The sequence below is a fragment of the Nycticebus coucang genome, chromosome 12, assembly GCF_027406575.1.
Source record: "Nycticebus coucang isolate mNycCou1 chromosome 12, mNycCou1.pri, whole genome shotgun sequence".
NCBI lineage: Eukaryota > Metazoa > Chordata > Mammalia > Primates > Lorisidae > Nycticebus > Nycticebus coucang.
Genome location: NC_069791.1, coordinates 88,068,683 through 88,084,898, shown reverse-complemented (window position 1 = coordinate 88,084,898; position 16,216 = coordinate 88,068,683). Strand labels below are relative to the sequence as shown.

Below are 16,216 nucleotides of genomic sequence, written 5' to 3'. Positions count from 1 at the left end.
CAGGCACCTGCCACAATGCCCGGTTATTTTTAGAGGTGGAGTCTTGCTCTGGCTCAAGCAATTCACCTGCCTCGGCCTCCGAGAGTGCTGGGATTATAGGAATGAGCCACTGTGCCAGCCTCTCTCTATATTTTTTCATTTCATTTCCCTTCCCTGCCCATTGTGAGTCTTGTAGCTCAACGTCATGGGTTTCCCATGGCAGAGGCATATGTGGTTCTAGAGGAGCTGTCAGGAAACTGCCTTCAGAGAGCAGAGTTATCTCATCCACTGAGAGAACCAGATTGATCACTCTTGGTTCCCCTCCCAAGCTAAATCCAAGACTTACAGACCCCACAGGGTCATGACTCAGGACTGTCTTGGTTTTTGGTGGCCATTAACATGGCTCACATAAAGGAATTTGGCTTACATAACTGGAAACTTCAGTGTCAGATCTGGCCCAGTGCAGGTGCTCAAGTCAGGCTGATGAGTGCTTGACTGTCAAGACTCCTGGCTCTTCTTTGTTCCCTGTTGACTTAGTCTCCCAAAATAGTAACACCATGGAAAAGAGAATTTTCCCCTGAAGAGTTCCATTAAAAGTACCAGATAAGCCTTCTGTAAGCATGTCACCCTACCTTCCACAAACATGAGCCTCTGATTTTAGAACCCAGATTTACCATTCACTATCTTAGATTCTGGCCTGATGTTTGAGAATTTAGGAAAGAACTCAGATACTTTGCTTTCAAGAATTTTTTCCTTGCTTTTGCTGTATGTTTTAAAAAATTTTTTAACATATTTCACACAAATATAATGTCCATATTATCGTTTCTATATATAATCCCTTAAGTTGCAAATGAGATTCTTTACTGCCTTCAGAATCCAGTTTTGTAGTTTACACTTAAAAAAGTCAGTTTAGACTTTAATTTCAAAATATTAAGGGGGTACAAATATTTTTGTTTCATGGATAACGTGATAATGCTCAAGATAGGGCTATGAGGCTTGGCGCTTGTAGCACAGTGATTACAGCATCAGCCACATACACTGACGCTGGAGGGTTCGAACCCAGCCTGGGCCAGCTAATCAGTAATGACAACTGCAACAGAAAAATAGCCAGGCATTGTGGCGGGCACCTGTAGTCCCAGCTACTTGGGAGGCTGAGGCAAGAGAATCACTTAAGCCCAAGAGTTAGAGGTTGCTATAGGCTGTGATACTACTCTACTGAGGGCAACATAGTGAGACTCTGTCTCAAAAGAAAAAAAAAAAGATAGGGCTATGAGTGCCAATCACCTGAATAGTGTTCAATGTACTGGTCAGCTGGCTTTTTGCCTCTCCCCCCTTTCTTAGACTGTATGTCTTAAGGGCACTAACTTGTGTTTGTAAGTTTCTTTTTTAAACTTTTAACTTTGGCATTTGTTTATTGGCTTAATTAACTTCATTAATAAAGTTGTTTTAATTAAATTTAATTAGCTTTATTCATTGGTTATCATTTAAAAAATTAAAACGGTAATAACACTCACTTGGTAAAGAAATTTTAAGTGATATGGGGCAGTCTCTCACTCAGTTCTCCTGGCTTCTCAACCTTAGCTCTGTCCCACCCTGTTAGGCTTAAGCGTATAAGGTCCATCCTGGAGCAGAGGATCACTCTGGTAAGTGTGAGGGAGCAGGGAGTCTTCAGGAGGAAGGAACCTGCCCTGGGAAACACCTCACACTGTCCCCACCGCCAGCTTGACTTTTTTCCTGAGTTGTGCCTTATCTGTCACCTGTTTGTTTTTCCCACAAATTCCTTGAGCTCAGCATGTCCCACAATGAAATTATATCCCCATTCAAATCTGACTCTCCTTTAGTCCCTGTTTTACATAGACAGCAACTCATTCAGTACCAGTAGCCCAAGCAATAAATTCAGGAGGTATCTTAGACTCATTTCCTTTTCCACCTGATCATTTTCTGCCAGTTTTATTCCCAGAATCTCTATTCTATCTCAACCTTCAAATGTGCATTTTTTTTTTTGAGACAGAGTCTCACTGTATTGCCCTTGGTAGAGTGCTGTGGCATCATAGCTTACAGCAACTTCAAACTCTTGAGCTCAAGTGATTCTCTTGTAGTTGGAACTACAGGCGCCCACCACAATGCCTGACTAGTTTTTGGTTGTAGTTGTTGTTTGGCAGACCTGGGCTGTATTTGAACCCGCCAGTTCCGTTGTAAGTGGCTGGCGCCCCAGCCACTGACCTATAGGTGCAAAGCCACAAATCTGCATTTGTTTTTTTTTTTTTTTGAGACAGTCTCACTATGTTGCCCCAGGTAGAGTGCCTTGGCATCACAGCTCACAGCAACCTCAAACGCTTGGGCTTAAGCAATTCTCTTGCCTCAGAGTCCCAAGTAGCTGGGACTACAGGCGCCTGCAACGATGCCTGACTATTTTTTGTTGTTGTTGCAGTTGTCATTATTGTTTTAGCTGGCCCCGGGCCAGGTTCGAACCTACCAGCCTCAATGTAAGTGGCCAGCACCCTACCCACTACAGGCACTGCCCCAAATCTACATTTTTCTCGTGGGCTTTTCCAGTAACTACAAGTTCATCCCTGTCAGGCCATCCTTTGTGTAGCTGCAGTGATTGATCTCAAGATATATCCGTCCCTTCCCTGCAGAGTCCTACTGGCAAGTTCCTTAGCCAGCCTGCAAGGTCCTACCTTATGGCCTGAGCCCAGTCACATCTTCAACTACAGGCAACCTTCCCTGACCTAGTTCACGATCTAGTAATGTCCTAAACTAAACTTTCCTACCTAACTCCTACACAGCTTTAGAGACCGCTAAGGCTTCACTGCCCATTATTGCCTTTCCCAGTGTCCTCAGCTTCTGCTGAACTAATGCCACAGTTTTCACATCTTTAAACATTACTTTTATTTTTCACTTATTACAAGATATTTTATAATTAGAAAATATTAGAATAAGTTGTGTATGTATATAACTACCATATCTTGGTAAAATTATTGTTTTGGGTTAATTTAAGGGTACAAAGAATTAAGTTACAATGTTTGCATTTGGGAGGTAGAGTCCCTCTTACAATTTTGTCCTGCTCCCAAGAAGTATGCTGTACATTCTAAAATGGGAATGCCCATCTTATGCCCATTAAGTGGGAACACCACCCATGCCCCTTTCTCCTCTGTCCCTTGAATTGAGTTTTTCTCTTATGTGGGCATTTATTAGATCGTCTACTGGCTTCATATTAGTATTGAGTACCATATAACATTGTTTCTATTCAACCAATCTCACATTCTTAGATATTCAATATTATGTCATCAATATAACTTCTTACACATATCACAGTGAATTCTATCCCAACATCAGGACAAATTTCAGATGGTTGAAATAGGGCAGTGAACACACATATACATTATCACCAGTTAATTTTTTGCTATGCTATTGTGTTTTTTCCTAAACCATTTGTAAGTCAACTGCAGACATATTTTATTCCTAAATATTATGTCTCCTGAGAATAAGTTTACTCCAAATACTGTATACAATACTATTATTGCACCTAAGAAATTTAACATTGTCTTATCACTTGGATGCATATAGTCCAATTCTCCCCAAAATTTCTTTCCCTCTCATCTTTTCTAGCTTCACATTTCCCATGAAGTTGTCACATCTCTTTGGTCTACCCTCTACATCTTATAAACTGGCCTACCTTCTGGATTTATATCCTCAATCAGATTCAGGTTAAACAATTTTATTTATTTTTTTGAGACAGAGGCTCACCCTGTTGCCCTGAGTAGAGTGCCGTGGTGTCCTAGCTTGCAGCAACCTCAAACTCTTGAGCTTAAGAGATCCCCTTGCTTCAGCCTCCCAAGGAGCTGGGACTACGGGTGCCTGCCACATCACCTGGCTGGTTTTTCTATTTTTAGTAGAGACAGTGTCCCACTCTTGTTCAGGCTGGTCTCGAACTCCTGAGCTTGGGCAGTCCACCTGCCTCTGTCTCCTAGAGTGCTAGGATTACAGGAATGAGTCCGTATATTAAACAGTTTTTGTAAGAATATCTCAGAGGTGACATGTCCTTCTTGGAGGCTGAATTGTTGCATTATTGGTAGTGCCAAGTTTCATACTGTCACCTGGATTGTAATCATCTCCCATATAAGACGGTGAGCAAGCTCCTTGAAATCGGAGACATGCTATTTTCTTCCTCACTCAGGCCTTGGAGGAGTGCTCAATGCACAGTAGGTAGTGGTAGTTCATTGTTTTGAGTGAATGAGTGTACTTGCTGTTGGGGAGACACAGTAAGAAGACTGAGAGGCTAAACTGGAAACAGGAGGGAGAATGGCAGAGACTGGGCTGGAACCAGGTAATGACGGCCTCACAAGCCACCATCTCCCTATAGAATAGCCTACAACAGAGGCACAGATCCTGAAAAGTGTTTTGGGGAGGGCATCAACCAGAGCTTAATGGCATTACCAAGGAATGATTTCTATATGCGTGATCCATGAAACTTTTTCCCTCATTTTGGCTCCTTTGGGTTTTACAGCAGCTATAGAATGATATGAACTGGCCATTTCACTGCAGGTACATGGTTAAGATATTAGTAAAACAGTTACTTTAGGGCGGCGCCTGTGGCTCAGTGAGCAGGGCACCGGCCCCATGTACCGAGGGTGGCGGGTTCAAACCCAGCCCCGGCCAAACTGCAACAAAAAAATAGCCAGGTATTGTGGCAGGTGCCTGTAGTCCCAGCTATTCGGGAGGCTGAGGCAGGAGAATCACCCAAGCCCAGGAGTTGGAGGTTGCTGTGAGCCGTGTGACGCCACGGCACTCTACCAAGGGCAATAAAGTGAAACTCTGTCTCTACAAAAAAAAAAAAAAAAAAAAACAATTACTTTAGAAGTAGCATGGCTAGACTTTGTAATCTTAGGCAGAAATAACCACAGATGGATTTTGTTTGTAAAATGTGTGCTGCCATAGGATTTAAATAGAACAACTTCAGAAGTGTTACCACTATTCCAATTAAAGAAACCACATGCAGCCTGTAAGTTCCCTGTTGGATCCCCAGTGCCTGAGAAGTACTCAAGCTACTTGGTAAGTAAATGCTGTTGTAGGCTGGGCACAGTGGCTTGCACCTGTAATCCTAGCAGTTTGGGGGGCGAAGGTGGGAGGATCACTCAGGCCAGGAATTCAGAGATCAGCCTGAGCAAGGGTAAGACCCATCTCTACAAAAAAACAGAAAAATCAGCTGGGCTGGATGGAGGGTGCCTGTAGTCCCTCCTGCCAGCTACCTATGAGGCTTATTAGAGCCCAGGAGTTTGCTGTGAGCCAAGGTGATGCAAATGCTCTCTATCTAGCTCAGGCAACAGACTAAAACCCTCTATTCAAAAAAAGAAAAAAAGGAAAGGAAAATGCACTTTTAAAAAAAGAATTAGGAATCTCCAATTTGGCAGCTTTCAAAGATGCCCTGTTAAATCAGAGAGGGTCCAGTGTAACAGTGTATGCTCTCAATTACTGAAAAGGAGGGAATATGTTTGCCTGCCATGCCTGGAATGACCCAGAGCGACACGAAAGGAACCAGCAACACTAGGTACCCAAAAGTGGGGAGGCAGATGGGAGTGTGGACCCAATCTCAGATCTCACTCCCACTCTTCTACCACCTCATCCCTCAGCTATGAGTGTCTCTGCAGTGGGGGGGCTCTTACCTCAGTCCCTCAGCCTAGATGATGTTGCTTACTTAGGACAGGGTTCTTGGTTCCCCCCTCTCCACAAACCGGAAATTTCAGTAAAAGGAGAGTAATAATTTTACATGACTCAAACTGAATATCATCAAGAGCTAGGCAAGATACACGTTACTACATCAACTCCAAAGAAAAAACACAGTGCTAAGAATAAAAGTGACAGAATCGATACTCAAGTGTGACAAAGGGACACAATGTCAAACTGACCTTGGAGGACGGACTCTTCCATCCTCCAAAACTATTAATTTAGAAAGGAATCCTTAGGGATGAAAAATTAGTCCCACATCTATTATCAGCTGATACATCTGATAATAAACTAATGGAAGCAAAATAAATTTTTATTGAAACACAAGTCTTTATGATGAATATATTCATTCCTTATACTGAAGGCAGAAGAGCAAAACTTTAGGTACACTGTGAAATCACTGTTTTTGATAGGCATGAATACCAATGACAAGTCAGATGAATCTTTAGAAATATTAAGCAATGGCAATATAAAAAGGCACTTCATAGGCATCACTGGAAAAATGAAGATTGAGAAAAATATTGATTTTACAGATTTATTTCTAAAGGACAAAACACTTACACAATTTAAATACAAGTCCAACAGAATTACTCTGTTAAAGTCAGCAATAATGGCAAAATGTGTTCTCACTTCCAGACACTTGCCAATATCATCTGAGTCTTCTCTCAGCGAAGCAGAAGGGTCTGGGAAAGACAAAACAAGTTCAGTGTTTCTGTTTGGTGTATTGTTACTGACTCTAAGTAGCATCTTTAAGGTGCTAAATTCAAGGTAACAGTTAAAGATGCCAATACAATTCCAAAAGGCTTACTTGATTTCTCCTACAGCCTAAATAATAAGACCTGATATTTACTGAGAGGCATCTTACATCTTTAAGGTGCTAAATTCAGGGTAACAGTTAAAGATGCCAATACAATTCCAAAAGGCTTACTGGATTTCTCCTACAGCCTAAATAACAAGACCTGATGTTTACTGAGAGGCTTCTTACATCAGGCCTTGTATTACGGATATACATACACTATACAGTTTTACCTTCACAAAAGCCCCAGGTAGATCATTATCCCCATTTTACATATCAGGAAATGGAGGCTTAAAGCTTAGCAGCCTGTGTAAGGCTTACAGAGTGACAGCTGAGAATAAACTTCAGTGTCTCTGACTCCATAGTCCATCCTCTTCAACATGAGGCCTCCATTACCTAGGCTGGATAACTGAAGACAACAGGTCTGTGTTTATGAGAAGGGCTAACAATCGTGGGAGTCCTGTCCAGGATTGACTGCTCTCAATCTCTCATGAGGATGATCATTGCTACAGGAGGGTCCCTTTGAGTAGCAAATTATTGAAAGGGGCTTGCATTTCATAACTAGTACAATCATTCCACAGACCCACTCACTTTTGTAAAAAAAAAAAAAAAATGATGAAACAGTGAAAATTTGTCAAGCATTTCCTGTTTTTCTTGAGTTTCCTTTCTTGAAGAACCACAAACACCTGTAATCCCAACCCTCTGGGACGCTGAGGTGGGCAGATTGCCTGAACTCACGAGTTCGAGGCCAGTCTGAGTAAGAGTGAGACCCCATCTCTAAAAATAACCAGGCATTGTGGTGGGCCCCTGTAATACCAGCTACTTGGGAGGCTGAGGCAAGAGAATCACTTGAGCCCAAAAGTCTGAGGTTGCTGTGAGTTACGATGCTACGGCACGGTACTAGGGGCAACAAAGTAGGACTCTGTGTCAAAAAAAAAAAAGAACCACAAACAGATTAATTCTATGGGAGACCAGTACAATACACACTATCTGGGGAAGAGGCATGCTTATAACCCTGACTCAAACTATACAAAAGAAATTCATGTAAGCAAAACATTTGTACCCTCGTAATATGTAATATTATGAAAAAGAAACCCTATGGGAGAATGCCATTTTATGAGTCAGATTATTTACCTGATTTTTTATTCATATACATCCTTCTTATCTGCAATGTAATCTACAATTTCTTGTGGACACATTAACTTTTCTGCATCTATATCAGGAATTTCAAACCCTAAAAGAAAAATTTACAACAATATGAGTGTAAAAGAAAATCCTTTACAACTGAAAGCACCCGATCCTACTGTAATGCCTACATTTGTATAAAAAACTTCCAGCAACCCTAAATTCCATTTACGTTATGAGCCAGGTATGGCATGTGTGTATCATGTTGGGTATACTAGTTTGGGGTTTTTAAAGACAGAATTCACATAATAAAAAATTCCTTCTTGTAAAGTATATAATTCAGTGGTTTTTCATATATTCAAAAGGTTGTACAACCATCACTATTATCTAACTCTAGAACATTTTCATCACCCCTAAAAGAAACCCAGTGCCCATTAGCAGTCCCTCTCCCTCATCCCCATTCCTGCGACCACAAACCTGTTTGTATGGATTTGTCTCCTTTTGGCATTTCATGTAAAAGGAATCATACAGTACAGTATGTGGTCTTTCATGTCTCGCTCCTTCCACTTAGCATGTTCTCAAGGTCCAATCATGTTGTAACATGTATCATATTTCATTCCTTTTTATGGAACTATTGGGTTTTGATAGTTACTGAGTTACGTTTACTGAGTGATTACTTTGGGTCACTGTGCTTACCATTTTATAAATAATCTCTACCTTTAATTCACACAACAATTCAAATCCTGAGATTCCTACTATTATCACCTTCATTTTCCAGCTGAAAAACAGGCTTTGAGAGCTACAATTAACTTATCCAGGCTTACGCATGGCTAAGTCCAATTCCAGACCTGGTATTCTTAACCACTATACAAACAATATGATCCCTCCAATCAGCATAACCTGTGAGGAATTTTAACTAAGTCCTGCCCATAGGATGACACAAGTCCCATGGCTTCCTATTCAAACAACTAACCCAGACATAAGACATGAAGCCTCATAAAAGTCCTATTTGTAAAACAAACTACCAAACAAAGACGATTTGGAGTGTACTTGTGAGGCATTATAGGCCACAGGGCTGTGGGTTTGTCTTGTCCCCTGCACACCTTGCTACTTCCACTTGGCTCTTGTTACTCTAATCATGAAGGGACTAAAGTGTCATGAGCATCTCCACAGGTGATACTTTCACCATTCATTTTGGAGCCCCTTCTTTCTGCTCCATACTCCTCTAGGCCTTTTCCAGTCATTCGCCTATCAGTACCACACTCACAGGTCACTATTAGGCGTGCATTAAGTGCTTACTGAATAAATGCATTGTCCCTAACATTTATTTCACCTAAGAGTGAGCAGGTAGGAGAGCAAAGGTGGGGGTAAGTGGATGCTACTGCTTCTACTAAGATTCTATTCCAATTCCATTCCCAGCATTTCAGTTTAATCACTTAAAACAAGAATCACAATGTACAGATAGAAGAAATACAAGACTAAGCCTGTGTTTTACCAAATTCATCTTCCATGGCCATGATAATCTCCACTTGGTCCAAACTGTCTAAGCCCAGGTCTTTCATAAAATGAGAATTTACTGAGAGCTGCAAGAAAGGAATACCAAACACAAAATTTAGTCTCTGAAAGCATTTGTTTATGATTGCACTTAATCATTATATGGAAGATACTTTTTTAAATGTAAAAAGGCCATAACCAGCATTACATATTTAACCTATACTAGCATACACATGATGTGCTTTACTTGATTCAACTTTGTTTTGAAGTGGTTAACATATGTGCAAACTTAATGAAGGACTTCACTACACATTTACTAAGATCTTTGATTATTGGTCTGAATAACATCTGAGAGACTTTGGTTTTTCTTGACTAAGACTCTGCACTTTAAAGTGGCATTTCTCTTACGAATAGCAGACTATTATAAACTGCAGGCCGCTTTCAATTACAAACTATTTATTATCACCCTGCCTTTAATTTACAACTCAAGATCACCAGAAAGAAGTCTTCAAAAACCCTTATCAAAAACATGTTACCCACACAACATATTCTATTATTAAAGAATGAATTTTTTTGTGTATCACTGTGAGAAAAAATTCAAGAGTTAAAAAAGCAAAAGGCAGAACAGTGTTTTAAAGTGTACTACCACTGGCTCGGTGGCCCTAGTTCAGTGGTTAGGGTGCACACCACACACACTGGGGCTGGCAGGTTCACACTCGACCTGGGCTTGCTAAACAACTACAACAAAAATAGCCGGGCTTTGTGGCGGGCACCTTTAATCCAAGCTACTTGGGAGGCTGAGGTAAGAGAATCACTTAAGCCCAAGAGTTAGAAGTTACTGTGAACTGTGATGCCATGGCACTCTACTGAGGGCAACACACTGAGACTGTCTTAAAAAAAAAAAAAAAAACTGTACTACCACTTGTGTTTTTTTAAAAAGGTGGGAGATATATATACATATAATATGCATAGATGTGTGTATACTTCCTTACATATGCACTGAATATGTCTGAAAAGGCACTCAAAAGGGTAGAAACATTGCATGTCTCCTAGAAAGGACTAGGTGGCTGGGAGCCAGGGAGACATTTTACTAAATATCCTTTTGGACCTAGTGCATTTTGTACTTTGTGATTAAATAGAAAAAAAATTTAAATCACCATCAGTTACCTTCTCTGGGTCAATCTTGTCGTAGAGTTTCAAGACATAAAGAACACGGTCCTTGATTCCCTCTAATGTCAAAGGGGGAGCGTCACTGTACTGGCAGCACAACTGAGTAACTTGACCTGGAACCTAGAACAAGGGCAGGAAGGAAACACTATCATTGAACCTAAAATGCCTCTACATCAATGCACAAGCTTACAGATAGCTTTTCACAAAGCTTCTTCGGGTTTAGTGAACATACATCATCTGATTCTAATTGTGGCCACGGGATACAGCAACTTGGGTGTGGTGGCACATGTCTATAATCCCAGCTACTAGGGAGCCTGAGGTGGAAGGATCACTTGAGCCCGAGAGTTCAAGTCCAGAGTTCTTAAGGCATTTCCCTATAGAAAGTAGATTTGCTTGTTGGGGCTTAGGTCAGTCTCACCACAAAGGTCTATGAAAAATTATAATTAAAACACTGCCCAGGGCAGGACATGGTGCCTCATGTCAGTAATCCTAGCATTCTGGGAGGCCAAGCGCAAGTGGATTGCCTGACCTCAGGAGTTCAAGACCAGCCTGAGCAAGAGAGAGACCCCATCTCTACTAAAAACAGAAAAACTAGCCAGGAGTGGTGTGTGCCCATAGTCTCAACTACTAGGGAGGCTGAGACAAGAGGATCATTTTAGCCCAACAGTTTGAGGTTTCTGTGAGTTGTGATACCATGGTACTTTACGCAGGGCATGAGAGTGAAGCTATGTCTCAATAAAACAGAAAAAGGTGGGGGGGAATGGTATATGGCTGGGTGTGGTGGCTCATGCCTGTGATCCCAGCACTTTTGGAGGCCAAGGCAGGAGGACAGCTTGAGGCAAGGAATTTAAGACCAGCGTGGGTAACATAGTGAGACCTTGTCCCTACAAAAAATAAAACACTAGCCAGGGGAGGTGAAGCATGCCTGTGGTCCCGGCTATTCAGGAGGTAAGGTGGGAGGATTGCTTGAGCCCAGAAGTTTGAGACTGTAGCCAGCTGTAACTGTGCAATTTCACTCCCACCTGGGCAGTAGCAAAGTGAGACCCTATCTGTAAAAGAAATGGTACAGATAGAATTCATGCTAAAGAGACAGAGAAAGAAAAGCTGGGGGCCTGAGGGAGTTTGTGTACCGCTATCCATGTGTCCTACCAGGCATAAGCATTGTCCCAGCAGCACTGTCAAGTACCTGTAGGGGCCAGGTGGGCACCATGTGATTAAGTCAAATGAAAGGGGTCTCTACGTGGATGCCACATGCCAATCTAAAGTGGGGTGCTGCAGGGAGGTCAGCACAAGGCAGTAAGATGTGATAGGCAAGAGTTCAGATTCTGGAACTAGAGTGCCTACATTTGCACCTCAGTACTGGCTCTCACTGTTCCACCTTGGCAAGTGTCCAAACCTGGGCCTGTTAGGAACCAGGCCACACAGCAGGGGAGCTGCTGGCCAAGAAGCTGCTGGCCACATGCTTCTTGTGTATTTCCCACTGCTCTTATCACCACCTGAGTTCCACCTCCTGTCAGATCAGTAGCAGCATTAAATTCTCACAGGAGGGCAAACCCTACTGTAATCTGCGCGTGAGGAATCTAGGTTGTGATTTTTTTTTTTTTTAAGACGGTCTCAAGCTGTCGCCCTGGGTAGAGTGCCATGATGTCACGGCTCATAGCAACCTCAAACTCTTGGGCTTAAGTGATACTCTTGACTCAGCCTCCCAAGTAGCTGGGACTATAGGCGCCCCACAAAGCCCAGCTACTTTTTGGTTATAGTCATTGTTTTTTGGCAGGCCCAGGCTGGGTTCGAATCTGCCAGCTCCAGTGTATGTGGCTGACGCCCTAGCCGCTTGAGCTACCAGCGCTGAGCTAGTTGTGTGCTCTTTATGAGAGTCTAATGCCTGATCATCTGAGATGGAGATGTAATGTGCTTGAATCATCCCCAAAACCACACCTGTCTCATCCATGGAAACATTGTCTTCCATGAAACTAGTCCCTGGTGATAAAAAAGGTTGGGGACTGCTCACTTAACCCTTCTGTGCCTCAGTTACCTTATTTGTAAAATGGGGATAAACAGCAGCACCACAATCACAGGATTGTTGTGAGGCATCAGTAAGATAAGAGATTAGCACACTGGTCCACACACATACATAGGGCAAATGCTACTTAGGGTTATCTAGAAGGATCCTGAGAACAATGACCTGCCAGTTTGACACCTTGGCTATAGTGTAGCCCCAAACACTTTATCCTATTCCTTCCCTCCCATATCCTCCCTTCTGGTCTTTTTATTGATTCCTTATCAGTAAATCAGGCTATGGTACTGCCCTAAGCACTTTAGCTCCTTTAGCTCTGGCAGCAATCCCAAGGGATGTATGGTACTATCACTCTCCCCTTTTGTACATTAGGAAACTGAGGCAGAGTAAGATTAGGTTACCCACCCCCAGGCTTCCCTGCATGGCCTCCTACAGGGTCTTACTGCTCCTTCTGGGTCTCAGCTGTTTAAAGAAAAAAAGGGGATTAAAAAAAAAAAAGAAAAAAAGGGGGGATATAGAATGGGCAAGCACTTCCCAAAAGCCACCATGGGTTGTTCCTGTATCTATACTTAATCATGTGCAACATAAACTGCCTACTCCAGACGTCAGAGAAGGTAACTTAAGCTGATTAGTTTCCATTGGACTCCTTGTACTCCACTCAGGACCACCTGTATCTGAGGGAAACTTAGAGGAAACTAAGGAAATGGCTTTAAAGGCCACTCTATGAGCTGCCTGCCAGACAGCTCTATTCAGGTAGCCCAGACATCTCAAACTCAGCTGTCTCCAAAACATCTGCTCACAAACCTCTATTCCCTCCCTGCCACCTGGGGCTCTAGCCAGAAATCTCAGTGCCAACTTCTACTTTTCCCATTTTCTCACAATCTCATTTGCTTGGTCACCTACTTTGGTTGATTGGGAGGAAAGGTCTGGGCACCATACCACACAGAACTGTTAGAAATTCTTTTTGTGCTCTGGCTGCTAGACAGTTTAGGTTTGGGGCCGCTGGATCAAGGCACTACCTTTGTTCTTTATTCTTCCTTTCTGTTTTATATCATCTGGCGGTTTTCTTTTTTTTCCTTTTTTTTTAAAAAATTAAATCATAAACACATAGATCATGTATACCTTAATGCATTTATGGGGTACAATGTGCTGATTTCATATACAATTTGGAATGCTTACATCACACTGGTTAATATATCCTTCACCTCACTTACTTGATTATTGTGTTAAGACATTTATACTTGGGCGGCGCCTGTGGCTCAGTGAGTAGGGCGTCAGCCCCATATACTGAGTGTGGCGGGTTCGAGCCCAGCCCCAACCAAACTGCAACAAAAAAATAGCCAGGCGTTGTGGCAGCCACCTGTAGTCCCAGTTACTTGGGAGGCTAAGGCAAGAGAATCCCCTAACCCCAAGAGCTGGATGTTGCTGTGAGCTGTGACACCACAGCACTCTACCAAGGGTGACAAAGTGAGACTCTGTCTCTAAAAAAAAAAAAAATTGGTGCTATAAAGTGAAAAATCTGTAGTCATGTACAATGGAATAAGACTCCAAAGAACAAATGACATTCTCTAATTTTCTATCTGTAAAAGTTTATGAAAATATAAAAAAATTATCAGAATGTATTTGTATAGTCAAATAAATTAGCCAGCATTTTTCTATGTCATGCTGTACTAGTACTTGAAAAATACATGACAGGAAGCAATATATTGTATTTCACAGTGAAAAGCTTTCTATTTTGTTTGTAGTTCTTGAACTAAAATCAACCTTTTCCATCTCAGACGTCACATAAATATTGTTCCATTTGCAATGAGAAATTTAAAAACCTATCACCTGACAAGTCCAGCAGTTTGGGGACGAGTGCAGCTCCCTGGGATCCAGGGAGGACTGCTCAGGTGGGAAAATTCCACAAACAAAACCTTCCTGATTGTTCAGATCAAAGAAATCCCGCCCCACCACCCTTTCAAAGTACACCTAATGGGTTCATTTTGTTCATTCTCATTAGGCTAGTAAAATTTAAACATTTTCCAATATATTGTTATTTAAATGCAACAATTTCTATTATGACAGATGTTGCTTTTAATGTTTCTGAAAAAAATTTATAAGGTGATACATAAACACACCTGGTGACTTTTAAAAATAGTCACCCAGGCCCCATTTCTAGATTCTGATTAATTCAGCCTGGGGATCCTTATTATTTTTTTTTTTTTAGAGACAGAGTCCCACTTTGTCTCCCTTGGTAGAGAGCCATGACGTCATAGCTCACAGCAACCTCCAGCTCTTGGGCTTAGGCGATTCTCTTGCCTCACCCTTCCGAGTAGCCGGGACTACAGGCGCCCGCCACAACGCCCGGCTATTTTTTTTGTTGCAGTTTGGCAGGGGCTGGGTTTGAACCCTCCACTCTCGGTTGGTATATGGGGCCGGCGCCCTACCCACTGAGCCACAGGCACTGCCCCCATCCTTTCTTTTTATTTTAACATACAGTCAAGGTTAAAATCACTATTACATGAAGTCCTTGAGTTTGAAAAGTGGTTTCATAACTTGACCTTAGGAGTCTATCCTAACTTAAGGCAGTAGTTCCTAATCTTGACTGCATTTCAGAGTCAACCTGGGAACTTAAAAAAAAAAAAAAAAGTCATGCCAGGATCTCATCATAGACAGTAAATCAGGGGAAAGGAAAGGGGAGCGAGGAATTTTTTCTAAGTTACCAGATGATTTGAATGTGCAGCTAAGATTGAAAATTACTGCCAACCCACCTCAGTGAGTTGCTGTCTTCACATATTTTTCATCAGATAAGAAAGCTACGTACAACTTGTTTCCTAGCTTTACTTACAATAGGCCCGGAAACAGGCAAAAGTGCCAGAGGAAAATTAAAACAGAATTGAGAACTACTCTGGAGAAGAGTACAGGCCAGTGTAGCTTCCTCCTTGCACCGTTACCACTAAAACTAACGGCAGTCAATATTTTGAAAGTCTAACCACTGAACTAAGTGCTCTATCCTTATTATGCCATCTAAAACCTCACTGCTGCACTACAAGGTACAGACTAGTATCCCAATTTTGCGGTTTGGTCTGAGGCTAGGTGAAGTTACAAGACTTGTCCAAAGTTTCGGAAAGGGGCAACCAGCATTTGAACTCAAGCATAGAAACGTCTGACTCAAGCATCCGTGCTCTTGCTCGTAATAGGTCACCTGGCTTCCTGGCAGGTGTAAACCAAACACCGTTAAACAGCAGGGCTGGGGAGCTAGCCAGCCGTCCTCCGGGTTGCCCCTACTTGCAGTAGGCGCGGCCCGGCTCCTCAATTTCCCACCCCCACTTCCGAGCGGGCCAGATCCCTGACCCCTGCCAAGCCCCAGCAAAGTCACCGCGAGTCACCTGCGCGAGCACCGAGGACGGCTGCGAAGCCCCGGGCCTTGTCCGGCTCCCCGCGAGGCACAGAACAGTGCTGAGCGGTCGGGCCGCGGCTAGCGTGGGGATCCGGGGCAGCGGCGCGAAGGCCGCGGGCAGGCGGCGAACACAGGAGTAAAGGACACGAGCCGCCATGGCTACGCTGACCCAGGATGCACTGCGCCGCAGCCTCCAGCCCAGGGTTCCTCTCTGGCCACGCGCAGGCGACGCACAGAGCGGCGCTTCCAGGAGCCGCTGGACGTGGCGGCTCCTGGCGGCTCCTGGTGGAATCGCATCATTCTGCCCGCTCTGTGCAGCTTTCCAGGATCGCAGGGTATAGGCTGCTTCTTGCCAGAACTAAAACTAACAGACGCCTCTTTCCCTAAACACATTAATCATTGATACAAGGAACGTATTTTTATTTCTTCTGTGAAAGTTCTGAAATATAAAGTTGTTTTTTTTTTTTTTTTGCAGTTTTTGGCCAGGGCTGGATTTGAACCTACCACCTCTGGCATATGGGGCCAG

At 42.8% G+C, this 16,216-nt stretch overlaps 1 protein-coding gene across 1 annotated transcript; it reads right to left on the bottom strand.

The window, feature by feature from the left end:
- Window positions 1-6,231: 6,231 nt before the first annotated feature.
- Window positions 6,232-15,898, bottom strand: NDUFAB1 (NADH:ubiquinone oxidoreductase subunit AB1). Its single transcript, XM_053555828.1, has 5 exons — window positions 15,680-15,898; window positions 10,289-10,411; window positions 9,123-9,210; window positions 7,637-7,736; window positions 6,232-6,389 (listed from the first exon to the last, which is right to left on the bottom strand). Exons 1-4 carry the CDS (start codon window positions 15,845-15,847, stop codon window positions 7,645-7,647), a joined length of 471 nt encoding a protein of 156 aa, XP_053411803.1. The 5' UTR covers window positions 15,848-15,898; the 3' UTR covers window positions 6,232-6,389; window positions 7,637-7,644.
- Between the last annotated feature and the right edge of the window lie 318 nt (window positions 15,899-16,216).